Source organism: Triturus cristatus, chromosome 2_2 (genome assembly GCF_964204655.1).
Source record: "Triturus cristatus chromosome 2_2, aTriCri1.1, whole genome shotgun sequence".
Taxonomy (NCBI): domain Eukaryota; kingdom Metazoa; phylum Chordata; class Amphibia; order Caudata; family Salamandridae; genus Triturus; species Triturus cristatus.
The window spans coordinates 975,816,769-975,832,974 of NC_140582.1; the positions used below are offsets into that span (position 1 = coordinate 975,816,769).

General features: G+C 43.0%; 1 protein-coding gene across 2 annotated transcripts in view; it reads left to right on the forward strand.

Moving 5' to 3' along the window:
* Window positions 1-16,206, forward strand: part of BOD1L1 (biorientation of chromosomes in cell division 1 like 1) — a 338,666-nt gene that overhangs the window by 148,299 nt on the left and 174,161 nt on the right. For both annotated transcript variants that reach the window (XM_085642404.1, XM_085642402.1), the window contains exons 10-11: window positions 4,996-12,778; window positions 15,595-15,644. In XM_085642404.1, coding sequence (XP_085498530.1) covers window positions 4,996-12,778; window positions 15,595-15,644 — 7,833 coding nt within the window. The remainder of the gene's footprint in view (window positions 1-4,995; window positions 12,779-15,594; window positions 15,645-16,206) is intronic.

Here is a 16,206-nt window from a genome sequence, read left to right on the forward strand (position 1 = left end):
AATCACAGGCCCCTAACGTTCCTTTCGACGCTCATCCTTTCGTAGCACAGGCAGAGGCTTCTCCACCGATAGCGCCTCTACCTCCTACAAGTCCCCTCCTCAAAATACCTTTTCAAAGGGCAACCAAAGGGGTGGTTACAGAGGCAACAACAATAAGGGCAGGGGCAAAACTAACACCACCCGTTCCGCAACCCCGCCCGCACAATGACTTCCCTTCCCTCCCCCCAGACCATCCCAATCCGGTCGGGGGCAGACTACAACAATTTATCTACGCATGGGAATCCATAACATCGGACAAATGGGTGAACCAAATTATTCGGTCAGGGTACTGTCTCGAGCTAACATCTACCCCACCCAATATCCCACCACGACACCGTCCAATGTCTCAAGAACATTCCACACTGCTCAAACAGGAGGTGCTCTCCCTCCTCCAAAAACACTCTATATAGCAGGTCCCCGTCAATCAGCAAAATCTAGGGGTCTACTCCCTGTATTTCCTTATACCAAAGAAAGACGGGACCCTGAGACCCATTCTGGACCTCCGGCCTCTAAATGCGTACATACATTCAGACCATTTCCACATGGTCACCCTACAACAAGTCCTCCCGCTCCTCTGTCAGGGAGACTTTCTCACTACCTTGGATCTCAAGGACGCATACTTTCACATTCCAATACACCCTTCTCACAGGAAGTACCTCAGGTTCGTGGTGGACGGTCAGCATTACCAATTCACGGTTCTCCCCTTCGGGGTCACCACCGCACCACGGGTGTTTACCAAATGCCTAGCGGTAGTAGCAGCACACCTCAGGCGTCAACATGTTCACGTCTTCCCTTACTTAGACGACTGGCTCATAAAAGCCGCGTCCTACCACCAATGTGTGCAACATACAAACAGCACCATCGAGCTGCTCCACCAACTAGGCTTCACGGTGAACTACCAAAAGTCCCACCTTGTACCATCTCCCACAAAGCAATATCTCGGGGCCACTATAGACACCTCCAAAGGTATTGCCTATCCAAACTCAGCCAGGATCGCAAGCATACAAGCCTTGCGCAAAACATTCCTTCCTCAATACTCTCTTCCAGCAAGAGTGTTTATGAAGCTCATAGGAATGATGGCGTCTTGCATTTTCATAGTGCCCCATGCAAGACTCCACATGCGTCCACTTCAAGAGTGCCTAGCACTACAGTGGAACCAGGCCCAGGGTCAGCTAACGGATCTGGTGTTGGTGGACGGCCGCACCCATCACTCTCTGCAGTGGTGGAACACCACAAACCTTTCCAAAGGGCGGCCGTTCCTGGACCCGGTTCCTCAGGTGATTCTAACAGCGGACGCATCGCTCTCCGGCTGGGGAGCGCACCTCCTACACCTCACAATGCAAGGTCTATGGACGCCACAGCAAAAATCGCTCCACATCAACCATCTGGAGCTCTTGGCGATCTTTCTAGCCCTAAAATCTTTCCAAAAACAGATTTCGGGCAAAGCAGTCCTCATTCGCACAGACAACATGACTGCAATGTATTATATCCAAAAACAGGGGGGGGATACACTCTCCCCAGCTCTCCCGCTTAGCCCAGAGCATATGGAGATGGGCAATTCCCCAAAACATCTTTCTCCTGGCACAGCACGTTCCAGGCGTACAAAACACCATGGCAGATCTGCTCAGCAGACAAACGCAACAACTACACGAATGGGAACTGCATCCACAAGTTCTTCACCCATTCTTCCAACAGTGGGGGCATCCTCAGATAGACCTCTTCGCCACCCACGAAAACAAAAAATGCCCAAGCTTCGCCGCCAGATACCCACACCCATTGTCCAAGGGCAATGCGATATGGATGAACTGGTCAGGCAAATTTGCATACGCCTTTCCACCTCTCCCACTAATTCCATTAGTGGTAAGGAAGCTACAACAGCACTCCCTCACACTCATTCTAGTAGCTCCGACATGGGCCAGGCAGCCGTGGTACACCACACTACTACAACTATCAGTGGTACCACATCAAAAACTGCACCTGTCCCCATGCCTACTAACCCAGAACCATGGAGAAATCAGGCACCCGGACCCAGCTCAGCTCAACCTTGCGATCTGGCTCCTGAAATCTTAGAATTTGGATACCTTAACCTTCCCCCTGATTGCATGAACATCATCATGGAAGCCAGACGTCCTACCACTAGAGCATGCTATGCCGCAAAGTGGAAAAGATTTGTAATTTACTGCCGTAACAATACAATCAACCCTTTAGATGCATCCATACAGCACATCATATGCTATCTGCTACATCTTCACAGGCGTAACCTGGCATATTCATCCATACGCCTACACCTAGCAGCGATCGCTGCTTATCTACAAAACAGACAGCCTTTATCACTGTTCAGAGTGCCCGCTATTAAAGCCTTTATAGAAGGCCTTAAACGAGTAATTCCTCCCAGGGCACCACCTTCCCCTGTATGGAATCTAAATGTAGTTCTTACACGGCTAATGGGTCCGCCCTTCGAACCAATGCACAAATGTGAGCTACAGTTTCTCACCTGGAAAACAGCTTTTCTCGTAGCTATCACTTCCCTTGGAAGGGTTGGTGAAATACAAGCGTTCACTATACAGGAACCCTTCCTACAAATACATCACAGCAAGGTCATACTTCGTACAAATCCGAAGTTTCTGCCCAAGGTCATTTCCCCCTTCCATCTCAATCAATCGGTGGAATTACCGGTCTTCTTCTCGCAACCTCAATCTGTTGCAGAAAGGGCTTTACACACACTTGATGTTAAGAGGGCTTTGCTGTACTACATACAAAGAACGCAACCTTTCAGGAAGACTAAACAATTGTTCGTTTCCTTCTCTCCACCACATAAAGGCAACCCCATCTCTAAATCAGGGATAGCTAGGTGGATTGTAAAGTGCATACAAATTTGCTATCAAAAGGCAAAAAGAACATTATCTGTTCCACCTAAAGCCCACTCTACTAGAAAGTTAGGGGCTTCTATGGCTTTTCTAGGGAACATACCCTTAGATGACATCTGCAAAGCAGCCACATGGTCAACACCGCCCACCTTCACAAAACATTACTGTGTAGACGTGCATTCCAAGCAACAAGCTAGTGTGGGCCAGGCTGTACTAAAGACACTTTTTCAAACCGCTGCAACGGATACCGGTGGTCGCCGCTAAGGTTGGGTACTGCTATATAATCTATGCTAAGTGTACAATCTGCAGCTCATATGCCTCGAACGGAATATGCTACTTACCAGTATGCATCTGTTCTTGGCATGTAGAGCTGCAGAGTTGTACACGCCCACCCGCCTCCCCGGCTACCTGTATCCGTTCCAGTCCATCTTATTTAGATACAACACACATGGGTTTCTCACTGTTATTACTACGCTCCATCATTTCCCTGTTGGCGAAAAACAATCTGAGGATGGAGCCGATGCCCATGCGCAGTACGGACCGAAGGAGGAGTCACCGAACTCGTGACTTCCAAAGACTGTCCAAAGAACAAAAACAAACTGCAAACATCCGGGCCCAACACCAGATGGCGATCTATGCTAAGTGTACAACTCTGCAGCTCTACATGCCAAGAACAGATGCATACTGGTAAGTAGCATATTCCTTCTGGTTGGACAACTCAGTGCAGTAAGTAAGTATGCTATGATCACAAAAAATACCATAAACACACTTGCAGAGCTAATCAAAGCTGCCAGCTTACTGAAAATAAGCTGCACTTCTGTCTCTCACACCCTGTCATCCACCACACTGCTAAGCGCTGCGTCCCATAACAAGATAACCACACCTCGGTGGTCATCACGTACAACATGGAAACAGTTCCCACATTGGAACAGGGGGGTAGCAAGTGCTATATACATGCAAAGCAGTAGATTCTTACTATGACATATTTTGCCTACTCTTATCAAGACTTGAGAGGGGTCCAGAGAAGCTTTAAGACTCAACCTCTTTCACTCCGCTTTTAATCAAGATCTCCCTTTGCACCAAACTCTTTAAAATGCAATCCACTCACCTTCATCAAGCCACGAACAGCTGGTCAATGACATTTTGGTCCTATCCAAGGCTTATCAATAAGTCCTTTTCATCTGTCATATCATTCTGCCTGACATGCAGTAACTTTGCAGTCTCTCATTAAGAATACCACTTCCTACTTCTATCTTCCATCTTGTACCACCTAAAGCACTCTGAGGCTGCTGTTGGTTAAATGAGACATTTCACATATTAAATAAATTCAGTAAACCTGCTTCACAGACCTTTCTTGGATGCTGCTAAATGAAAATGTATACTTGACTGGTCTAACTGTATTGGTTGTGTAAATGTAAAGCATAGTCATGCAGACACTGAGGTTATGAATGTGATTATGAATGTCAGCGTCACAATCTGTATCAAGTGGTATATTTTCCTCCTTTGGCTGTCATCTGACCTTGTGAATTGGACGTCCTCATTTTTTGCTCCAGAGGCCAGGATACCCTAACTCATTTTGTTTCCCATTTGCATTTTAAGGTACCTTCTAGGCAGTAGAACGCATCTTTTCAGACTTTACAGTTAATACGTGCCATGTTGTGATGTGCGCTTCTCAGCTATTCCAATTGAGATTCTATTGATCTTAGGCTGAAGAGGAGAGAATATTCCTGAATGTTGTACTTACTGTTGTTCTTTTTAAGCAGTAGATTTGTATATTGACTTAGAGCTCTAGATCATGCTTACTGAATTAAAGTCCTCTTTTGAAATGCTTGTTTTATGAATGTTTTAACATGTAGCATATTGTTCAGCTAAAGCTGCCATTTCAGATCAGCGGAGAATATAGTAGGAATAAGGGATAGTAGGCTTAATAGATGTTGCATGTCACCAGGCTTATGTGTTTAAAGATTATCTATTTGCAAGAGATTGTCAATCAGAAAACATCTGAAGTCTCATTTTTATATTGTTTATGGAAGAGCTTGATAAAATTTCCCTCACTTATGTTTCTGCTCCCGTTTTTGTTGAGTTTTAGACATTTGAAAAGCTTTCATCAACCTCAAAGGATCCAAAGCATGTCAGAAGTGAAAATAGCCACTTAAAATCTATCAGAAGATCCGCTGAGCCTCTACATACGACCGATGAGAAAAAAGATGACACAAAAATAGAACGCGAACAAAAGAGAAAGACCTCTTTACTGGAAGGAATTGCTGACGAAAGTGAAACACGAGATGCGAAAAAGCGTGTTGACAGACTCGAATCAAATAATGAAGAACATCAAAAAAAGAAAATTGGTTCCAAAACCGAAAAACTGAAAAAGGATGGGAATCATGCTGACTCACATAATTCTAGGTGTGCACCCAAAAAAGATACAAAATCTAGTAGGGAGAAAGTGGATCGGGAGCGAAGTCTTTCAGATGATAAAGCCTCATCTAGACATAGGCACAAAACAGATAGTGTGCAAAAGGCAGTGGAAGACCTAGACAACCGTTCCTCTGAGCGAGGATTAAAAGGAGAGGAGAAACAGAGCAAATCTTCATCGGATGATAAGACTGACAGAAAAAGTAAGCATAAGAGTGAAAAGAAGCCTTTGGCATATAGTAAAGAAGGAAGAACAGATGACAGCATGCGTAGAGAAAGCAGAAAAGAGAGAAGTCTTTCAACAGAAAAGCCAAGGTCAGAACATAAGTCAAGAAGATCCACTAGTGATTCTAAAACACACAGGAATTCTCAAGGACGGTTAAAAGAAACTGCTATTGCCTCACAAAAGAAACCTGAAACACAATTAGAAGAGAAATGTGATTTGGACTCTGCTAATTCAGACAGCAACTCAAAACATGAAGAGAGTCTCCATGGGGATAGACGAAGATCAAAGAGCTCTTCGGAAGAGAAGTCTTTGTTAAAAAGCAAGTCAAAGAGTTCAATTAAACTTTCTAAATCAAATGACGCTGAATCTCATGAAGTCGCTCAAAACCCAGCAAAAGACACAAGTTTGCTAGGAGGTGACACCAGTAAGACTAGTGAAGATAGTGTTTTGAAAGAGGGTATTGTTTCTAAGCTACAAAGAATAGCATATTCAGGAATTAGTCCTGAGAAGGAAAGTTGTCATAAGATAAAACATCAGTCTGGCGATAAAGCCAGCGAACGATATAAGAGTGACCTCAAGGATGTGAGCCTTTGTAAACAAGACAAAAAATTATCTACTGAATGCAATAAAAGAAGTTTAAAGCAGTGCAGTAGGGAATTAAGAAAGGAAGATAGCATTAAAGTACAAGGGAAACCGTTGGAAGGAAGCCCTGACAAACTACAAGGAGGCAGCATGGCTTTATCTAAGAAAGCAAATAAGAAAATAACATTAGATACCAGAAGAGAAGTTATACCAGCAGACAAAACTATGGAAACACCACAGACACTTACTTTAGCGCCAGTGAATGGAAATGTATTAATCCATAAGAAGCTTGTGGGAAATTGTGAGGATTATTCTTGTTCGGAACAAGAGTCTGAAGTAATGGAAACTGATTCTGAAGAAGTTCCTAGAAATGTTTCTAAAAGCAGTGAAAAGCTACTAACAGATAGTGTCTTATGGAAAGGTGAAACTATTCTGCACGTTTCAGCAGACAAATCCGGAGCCCGAGATGAATTGAAAGCAGCAAAAGCTATTCTCACTTTAGAATCTCAAGTTCTGTCTAGTAATAGTTGTAAAAAGCTGTATAATTCTAGCAAAAATATTGATTCTAAGGACTTGGAGGCAAATGATTGTTCTGAGGATGATGGTATGAAGCAAGGGTTTCATCAAATGATTGAACAATATGTAGAAAGTAATGAATTTCTAAATGATGAAAGTATGCATGTACAAGGATGCTCTATAGCACAAGAATTGGAGCAAAAATCTAGTTTAAATAAAGGTCCTACTTCTGCAATTAGCTCCTCAACAAGTTCATCAGTTGCAAAGAGTCCAACAGAGGCGGAAAGAAACTGTAAACCTTTATCCGGCAGTGATGTAGCTGTAAATTCTCACCTTGAACAGAATAGGATTCGTTGTTTGACTCGTGGTTTGTTGGAGAATACTAAAATTGCAAAGGAGACTGGTGAAGAGACATGTGAAAAGGAAATCTTTGAAGGAATGCATGAAGCGGAAACTAGCGATAAAGCTTTGATTGGCCTTGACACAGGAAATGGAGAAATCGTGAAATTATCTAATGTAGAGAATGTAGTTCATGATATAAAGGCTGCTGTAACAGAGAATACATTGAGTACAAACACATCTGGACCTGAACATTCTAGAGTGGATGTGGGTGCAGAGATAGATGAAACTGTTGTTGAAAATAAGGATACAAAACCAAATGTTTACTCTGAAATTATAGGTAAAACTGACTCTAAAACAGGGCATAACGTGGAGGCTACAGTTACCCTAGAATCAGTAATGGAAAGTGACACATCTGTTGATGTGGGTACCACTACAGAGTTGAAGACTTTGGTGACTGTTCATGGTTCAGAAATTCTGAAAAAAGACCTTTTGACTGGTAGCGTTGCAGAAGGCAGTGGCATAAGTGTCAATGAAGCAAACGCAGACACCAGTCCATGTCACAATAATACAGAGAAGGATGAAAATGGTATTGTTGACAGTAGGACAAAAGAAAATATTGGCTCAAATACACTAAAGGATACAGGAAAATGGAAACACTCAAGTACTGAAAGCAGGGAAGCCAAAGTTTCTGGTTTACGCACAAGTCCGGAAAACAAAGTTGAGAGCACTGTCATTGATCTAAATGCAGATAATGTTTTTGGGACCATGAGGCACCCTGCAAAAGATGATGAGGCAACATCGTCATCCACTGTAATGGACAATAGTATAGGAAGAATGAAAGAAACATCTATGACGAGGATAGAAAAAGAAAGCGAAAATGCTGCAAGCTCTTCAGGCACTGTCACAGGAAAAACCACAAAGGACAGATCTTTTACTTCTAGGACAGCCACAGAAAAAGACACTGAGAACGCTGCAACCTCTTCAACCACATTAGCAAACATAAGTGTATGTAAAAGTCAAGATTTTGTGGTTTCTGAAAAGGATGGTGAAGCTGCTTCATCGTCTTCTAATACTGTGATGAGTACCAGTAATCGTAATAACAAAGATGTAGAAAGTGAAGTAGCCATAATGTCATCAGAATATGATGCAGAGGATTCAGCAACTTCTTCAGGGTCCTTAGTTGGCACCAGTACTTGGGAAATAAAAGTTGTCAAACAGTGTTTACGAAATGATGGTGAAGAAGCTGCATCATCTTCAGAATCCATTATGAACACTAATACAGAAGAAAGAGCTGCATCCTCTTCAAAAACAGTAGTGGAAAGACATGCTGAACAAAGAGCAGCTACATCTTCAGGAACTGTGATGGGGCGAAATACAAGAGAGAGAGCTGCATCATCTTCAGAATCTACAGTGGTCCGAATCACAGATGAGAGAACTGCATCCTCATCAGAAAACATGGTGGAGAGAACCACAGAAGAGCGAGCTGCTTCTTCTTCAGAAGCCATGGTAGATAGAAATACAGAAGAGACAACATCATCTTCTTCAGAAACAATGGTGGACAGACACACAGATGAAGAGCTAGCTGCATCCTCTTCAGAAAATATAGTGCATGAACACACGAGAGAGAATGCTGCATCCTCTTCTGTAACTACAGAAGACACACATACAGAAGATCGTACAGCATCCTCTTCAGAAATCACAGTGAATAGACACACAGAAGAGCGAGCTGCATCATCTTCAGAAACTGTGGTGAACAGAAATGTAGAAGAGCGAACTGCATCCTCTTCAGGAACCATGAATTACAGAAATGCAGAAGAGAGAACCACGTCCACTTCAGGAACCCCTGAGGATAGAAACACTGGAGAACCAGCTGCTTCCTCTTCAGAAAATGTGGGGGATAGAAATGGAGAAGAGCGAACTGCATCCTCTTCAGGAGCCATGAATGACAGAAATGCAGAAGTGAGAACCACGTCCTCTTCAGAAACCCCTGAGGATAGAAACACTGGAGAAACAGCTGCTTCCTCTTCAGAAAATGTGGGGGATAGAAATGGAGAAGAGCGAACTGCATCCTCTTCAGGAACCATGAATGACAGAAATGCAGAAGAGAGAACCACGTCCTCTTCAGAAACCCCTGAGGATAGAAACACTGGAGAAACAGCTGCTTCCTCTTCAGAGAATGTGGGGGATAGAAATGGAGAAGAGCGAACTGCATCCTCTTCAGGAACCATGAATGACAGAAATGCAGAAGAGAGAACCACGTCCACTTCAGAAACCCTTGAGGATAGAAACACTGGAGAACCAGCTGCTTCCTCTTCAGAAAATGTGGGGGATAGAAATGGAGAAGAGCGAACTGCATCCTCTTCAGGAACCATGAATGACAGAAATGCAGAAGAAAGAACCACGTCCACTTCAGAAACCCTTGAGGATAGAAACACTGGAGAACCAGCTGCTTCCTCTTCAGAGAATGTGGGGGATAGAAAGGGAGAAGAGCGAACTGCATCCTCTTCAGGAACCATGAATGACAGAAATGCAGAAGAGAGAACCACGTCCACTTCAGAAACCCTTGAGGATAGAAACCCTGGAGAACCAGCTGCTTCCTCTTCAGAAATTGTGGGGGATAGAAATGGAGAAGAGCGAACTGCATCCTCTTCAGGAACCATGAATGACAGAAATGCAGAAGAGAGAACCACGTCCTCTTCAGAAACCCCTGAGGATAGAAACACTGGAGAAACAGCTGCTTCCTCTTCAGAAAATGTGGGGGATAGAAATGGAGAAGAGCGAACTGCATCCTCTTCAGGAACCATGAATGACAGAAATGCAGAAGAGAGAACCACGTCCTCTTCAGAAACCCCTGAGGATAGAAACACTGGAGGAACAGCTGCTTCCTCTTCAGAAAATGTGGGGGATAGAAATGGAGAAGAGCGAACTGCATCCTCTTCAGGAACCATGAATGACAGAAATGCAGAAGAGAGAACCACGTCCTCTTCAGAAACCCCTGAGGATAGAAACACTGGAGAAACAGCTGCTTCCTCTTCAGAAAATGTGGGGGATAGAAATGGAGAAGAGCGAACTGCATCCTCTTCAGGAACCATGAATGACAGAAATGCAGAAGAGAGAACCACGTCCTCTTCAGAAACCCCTGAGGATAGAAACACTGGAGGAACAGCTGCTTCCTCTTCAGAAAATGTAATGGATAGAAATGGAGAAGCACGAGCTGCATCCTCATCTGGAACCATAAAGGAAAAAAATACTGAAGAGAGAAGAGCATCGTCTTCGGAAACCACTGTTGACAGAAATACAGAAGAGCGTGCTGCATCGTCTTCAGAAACCTTGGTTAAACGAAATACAAAAGATAGATCAGCATCCTCTACAGTATCAATTATGGATGCCTGTGCAGAAAAGCGAGCAGCTTCCTCATCAGGTACCATGATGGACGGAAACAAAGAAGAGAGAACAGCTTCTTCTTCTGGCACAGTGATGGACAGAAGCTCAGATGACCGAGCAGCATCCTCTTCAGGAGCCACAACATCTGGAGGAACCGAAGAGAGAGCCGCATCTTCTTCAGGAACCACAATAGATGGTAACTCAGAAGACCGAGCTGCATCTTCTTCTGAAACAATCATGGCTGGCAGTGCAGGTGAGAGAACAGCAAGCTCTACAGGTACCCTGATGGACAGAATCACAGAAAAGAGAGCAGAAGTAGTTATGATGTGCATTCAAAAAAATAGAGAAGATGCAACCAGTTCCTCAAGCACATCTAGAGATAATGTTGAAACTGAGAATGACACCCCCACAGCAATGCACAAGGTTGTTGTATATGCAGAAGATAATGAACACAGTATTGGTGAGGGACACCTGGGTAATTCTAGTTGTGTTGCTCTTAGAGATGGTGCCAGTGTTTCTTCTGCCACAGATGTCCAAGAAAGGGATTCAGGTATTCCCAGTATACATCCTGATATAACTGAAAATGATGATGCCCTAAAGATGACCATAAACAATGAAGTAAGAAAAACTTCACCAGATACACTGCAGACTGAGACAGTTTTAAACCGCGACCATGTAGAAGACAAAGAAGATGCTGTAAGTAGTGCTGGCTCAGAAGAGAAACATTTGAGTTTCACACTGGGAGTCAGACAAGACTTTGAGAATACAGTTACAGAGCTAGGTGAAACAGAAGGTGATCGCACTGTCACTAGTGCGGGTACAATTGTAAGTATACCATCCTTGACATTTGAAAATTCAGGAGAATCTGAGAGTAATGTGTCCTGTGCAAATCTTGAAAAAGATGCTGATGGCGTAAGTTGTGCAAATGCTATATATCCGGTAGAAGCTACTGTTTTTGAGGCAGCAAAAAAAAATGAGGCTATTGTAACTGCTGATAACCTACCAGAAAATGATTGTGAAGGTGCCTTCAATGATACACGTGTTGAAAGAGATGAAGCTGACGCTATGACTAGCAGTATTGTGCACCATCTGGGACAGATAGGAGTACTAAAATGTGGTTCAGAAGAAGGTGACAGTGCAGTAACAAGCACAGGAATATCAGTCGAAGAACAAAGTGGTGGAGTTGCAGCCTGTACCGAAATTGAAAATATAGACTTTATGATTGATTCAGGTGTAGAAGAAAAGGATGATGGTTCTCTAAATATGAAAGATGTTAAAGAAGGTAATTTTAGTGAAGATGACGAGAGTGCTATAACCAGCACAGGCACAAAAGAAGATGAAGAAGGTGAAGGTATTGTCACTAGTACAGGGAATGGCAATGAGGATTCATCATCTTGTCCTGGAACAGAAGAGAATGTTCAGAGTGTTGTTGTTCCAGACATTGCAGGAGTGGAAGATCCAATGCTTGGCACAGGTTTGGATCAGAATAAAGATGAGGGTATGGTGACTGTCACAAGTGTTTGTGTACAACAACTTTTGCATACGATGACCAGTGTGACTGCTGAAATGGAGGTTCATTTGAGCTGTGCAAGTGCTAACAATGTAATTGAGGATGCTGTGTCGAGTGCAGACACTGAAGAATGTTATATAAATTCACTGCCAACTTCAGCTTCTACAAATAGCCAATGCATTATATCAAAGGACAGGGAGAACATCCATGAGACTTCCTTGACCACAGTACCAGATGAAAATGAGGAAAGTATTATTGCTGTTGCATGCGAGCAGGAAAATGCAGAAAGTTCCTCAACTGTCAGAATGTCAGCAATTGTGGAAGCCACACAGCTGCCTTCAGAGACTAAAAGCTGTGAGGACCTCATTTGTTCTGCAAGCATAGGAGAAGGCAAAAGTAAATATGCTAAAGATGTAATAAAAAACAGCACAGTGCTCAATGCACCTGTGGAACCTGAGGTATCAGCCATTTCTACAGAATTGAAGGATGAGGTACATCAGTCACAGTGCCATACAAAAGAGGCTGAGTGCATCATAACTGACAAGAATAACAAAGAATTTGATATCTGTTTAATAAAAACAGTTGTTGATTCTCAGCTCGTTGAAGCCAATATGTTTGGAAATATTGCTAGTACTGAAGCCACCTCTCAAAACTCTCAAAATAAATCTTTGCTGGTTGGGGAGACATTGATGCAAGAATCTGTTGGAAGTCTGTCAAGTGACAATACTAGTCTTCTAGCTAAACTTGCATTGGAACGAAATGAGGAGCAAACCTCTAACTCTTCACCTTCAATTGTTCAACAAGATGATTCTTCTAGTAGAAACAGAGCAGTTGATGACCACAAACAGAAAATCAAAATTGAAGCCTGTGATCTAGAACAGAAGATATGCAAATCTGGTAAGATTTTAAGTTTTACAATTAAACAATGTGAAATTTGCATCCAAATGTTTCAGTGACAAAATGTAAATGATGTTAACCTCCAAATGCAAATCTAATGGTAAGATGCAGATAAAAAAAAGAACAATAGGGGTGTCTAAAGGATAATTGAATATGGCACATGCAGTATGTGGTAACTCCGAAATGAGAGATCAATGACACATCAGCTTGAGGAAAAGTGAGAGACAGTTGAAGTTTCACCTGGATGTTAACCATTTTGATGTCAAAGGTGCTCTGACCATGTAGTCGGCTCCCAGCAGTCAGCACAATCATGACTGCTTGTAGGTTGCACTTTTACAGCCATGCTGATTGTCGTGATTGCAGGCTGTCGACTGTGCAGGCATAGGAAGGTCGGTCAGGAAACTTGTGAGGAGGTTGGGAGACCAGTTCCTAGACTTGGATTGGCTCAGATTACACTCCCTTGATTCAGCCAACTCTTCTAGAATGTCCCATGCACACACGTGCAGCAGCTGGCTTCTCCTTGGGCGGTTATCTTTCTGCATGGTCAGGCATTCCATCCCTTCTCTCAGTGGGACAGGCAAACTTCCAGGCACACCCACAGCTCTTTCAGCATAAATGTGCAGACTAGGGCAATGATGGTAATGAACACCAGTCCTAGGTCTCAGTCGTTTTTTCAGTAGCCTGTGAAGGACTCCTTTCCTTCGTCTGGAAGGAAATCATATGGGATAGTTTGGCTCCAACTCTTACAATCCTTTTCCAGGTGGAATGGTGATCCCACTGTTGGTTTTCTGGAACTAGTTGGAAGCAGTTCCCTGAAGCAGCTCCCTTTCAAAAGAACCTTTACCGTCTGGGGAGCAGGTAACGTATTTGTTGAAGGTGATGACTTTCAAATAAGATAGTGACTAAGCTGTCTACAAACTGATGCACCCTAATCAAATGCACTATGAAGTGTGAAGACAATGGGAGTTTTACTGCAGCAAGAGACAAAGGGGCATGTCCTGCACAACAAAAAAGAGCCCTCCTCTCACCTGCACACGCCTACCATCTAAAGAAACCTGGTTTCCATCCTCCCACACTTCAGTGTCTAAGGCTTCACTTTTCTATTTGAAATGCAAGTAAATGCTGTCACTGGCTTGTGCTGTTTTTTCTATTTTTACTTGGGTCAACCACAATGGATCCCACTCGTCTCTACAACCACACACTCTCAATAACGATGGAGTCTTGTTATCAGTCACCAGACTTACCGCACACACACAAACACACACAAGATGTCAGGGCATGAAAATTACATTCAAGCAGAACTTTATTTCAGTGGGGCCTGTAGCTTCAACCTTAAAGTTAGTTTCATGGGCCCCTCTACATCCCATAGCCTCGCCGTGGGTCCTATGGTCACTTATAGAGTGTAGGCCTTGGTGTGCACACAGGCTTATTGTCTATGCTGGGCCAAAAATGTCCGGATACCAAATAACTACATCTGGGATTACTCATAACAGGTATGAATGTCTGTGTTGCCATGCAGGAAGTAGTCCTGTTCCAGCAAAGATGAAGTGAGATTTCACCCCACCATGGGCAGGTTGCACATGCAGGTGTGCTCATTACAACACATCTTCCTCAATTATGGAATTTATTTAAACAAAAAGAGAAACGTCTGAAGAAACATTACTACTTTCTTTGTCACACAGATCACAAGAATCCTCATCACAAGCATACACCTCACTAATCACATCCCAGATACCAGTCTTACAAAAGCAAAACATCACAAGACACACATCACATGTCCCATCTTCATGAACCTAACTCTTCAAAGGCAACAACTCACCAAGTTGCATCTAAAATAAATTGATCCCTCTCGTTCAACAGGTGGCCAGCTATCTTTCTGAAAAACAAATCCAGCATATTTCCACACAAAACATATCAATAAATGTATTGATCAGACACCACTGCCCATATCTATGCACAAGAAAATGCATTCACCTATTCTCCAAGGGTAAACAGAAATCATTGCAATCAACCTTGGAACAGGAGCCTCTTGCCATCCTGTGCATACCAGCCTCCATATACTCCTTACGAGAGGGAATCTGCTACCTACAGTGAAATTCCGTGCTTTAACCCCTGCCCCCCTCCACCCACATTCTCCAGGGCAACACTTATCTCATCCTTGTCACCAGTAACAACTAGGGGCTTGATTCAAATCAGACGGTGGAGTGATATCACTGTTGTAAGTACTGCTCTGCCCTATTGAGCTTTTTGGACCCAGACATAAACCCAGTGTGTGTATGTGCACATATTACTCCTGCTTGAAGCAGTTGCCATCTGTGAGCAAAAACATGACTGAAATCAGAACATACTAGAAATGGCCCAGTAAATGTAGATGCTGAGTATTATTGCCAAATCCAACTGTCCAAACTTGAAAATTGCTCGGTGGCGAGGTGGGACAGGCGTGAATACAATACACAAACAGTAATTCCAGGACTGACTTGTAAATCTAGGCCTATGCCCCTTAGACAAACATTTGTCAAGGCACATCAATGTGTTAGAAGTTGAAAGTACAATGCCCCACCAGAAGTAATATTTCGTCTTCTCAGTTATCACCCACTGATGACTGTGAATCCTTACACCGAGACACGTTCAGTACTCCACATGTCGTCACCAACCCTAGGTGAGAGGAGCAGGAAGCACATGCAACAATCGAGATTACTGCACATATTATTTTGTGTTATAGTCTCTTTATGCCCCTAACAGTTTTCCAAAAGAAGATCTATTTTAATTATGATGTAATACTAAGTTAACATATATTTTCTTTTCTTTTTTGGTAGAACCAGAGAAAGTGGGAAACGGAAAAGATACTTCTGAATCAATTGTAAAGGTAGGCACATAAGTAACTGTTAAAATGGCTGTAAAATGACGTGGGACTTCACTGTACAAGGCAAAAGATCGCAAAACCAGCTGCATTACCAAGTTCTTGGTGAATTGCTTCGAAATATCCTCACCCACCATGAAACCTTAACAGAAACACACCATGCACACTAACTCACTTCATACCACTCTACCTGCATCTTGGCATTTCATGGTGGAAGAGAGAATGCCATAGTACAGTTATTTTTAGCTCCAGCGTTAATATATGTTATACTTACAGAGGTATGTATATATATATATATATATATATATATATATATATATATATATATATATATATATATATATATATATATATATATATATATATTACCTACTGGCGGTCGCCAGTAGGTAGTTATAGTTAGGACCCCTTTTCCATAGCAAATCCGCAACATTCTATTTTGAATAATTTTGGCGCCGGTTGACGAATCCTCGCGAATTTCTCAAAATAGGTGGGGCGCTACGCTCCGCTCCTACCCTGAAAGTCTCGGGGGGATTCGTCAAGCGGGGGCTGAGATAAAAGGGGGGTC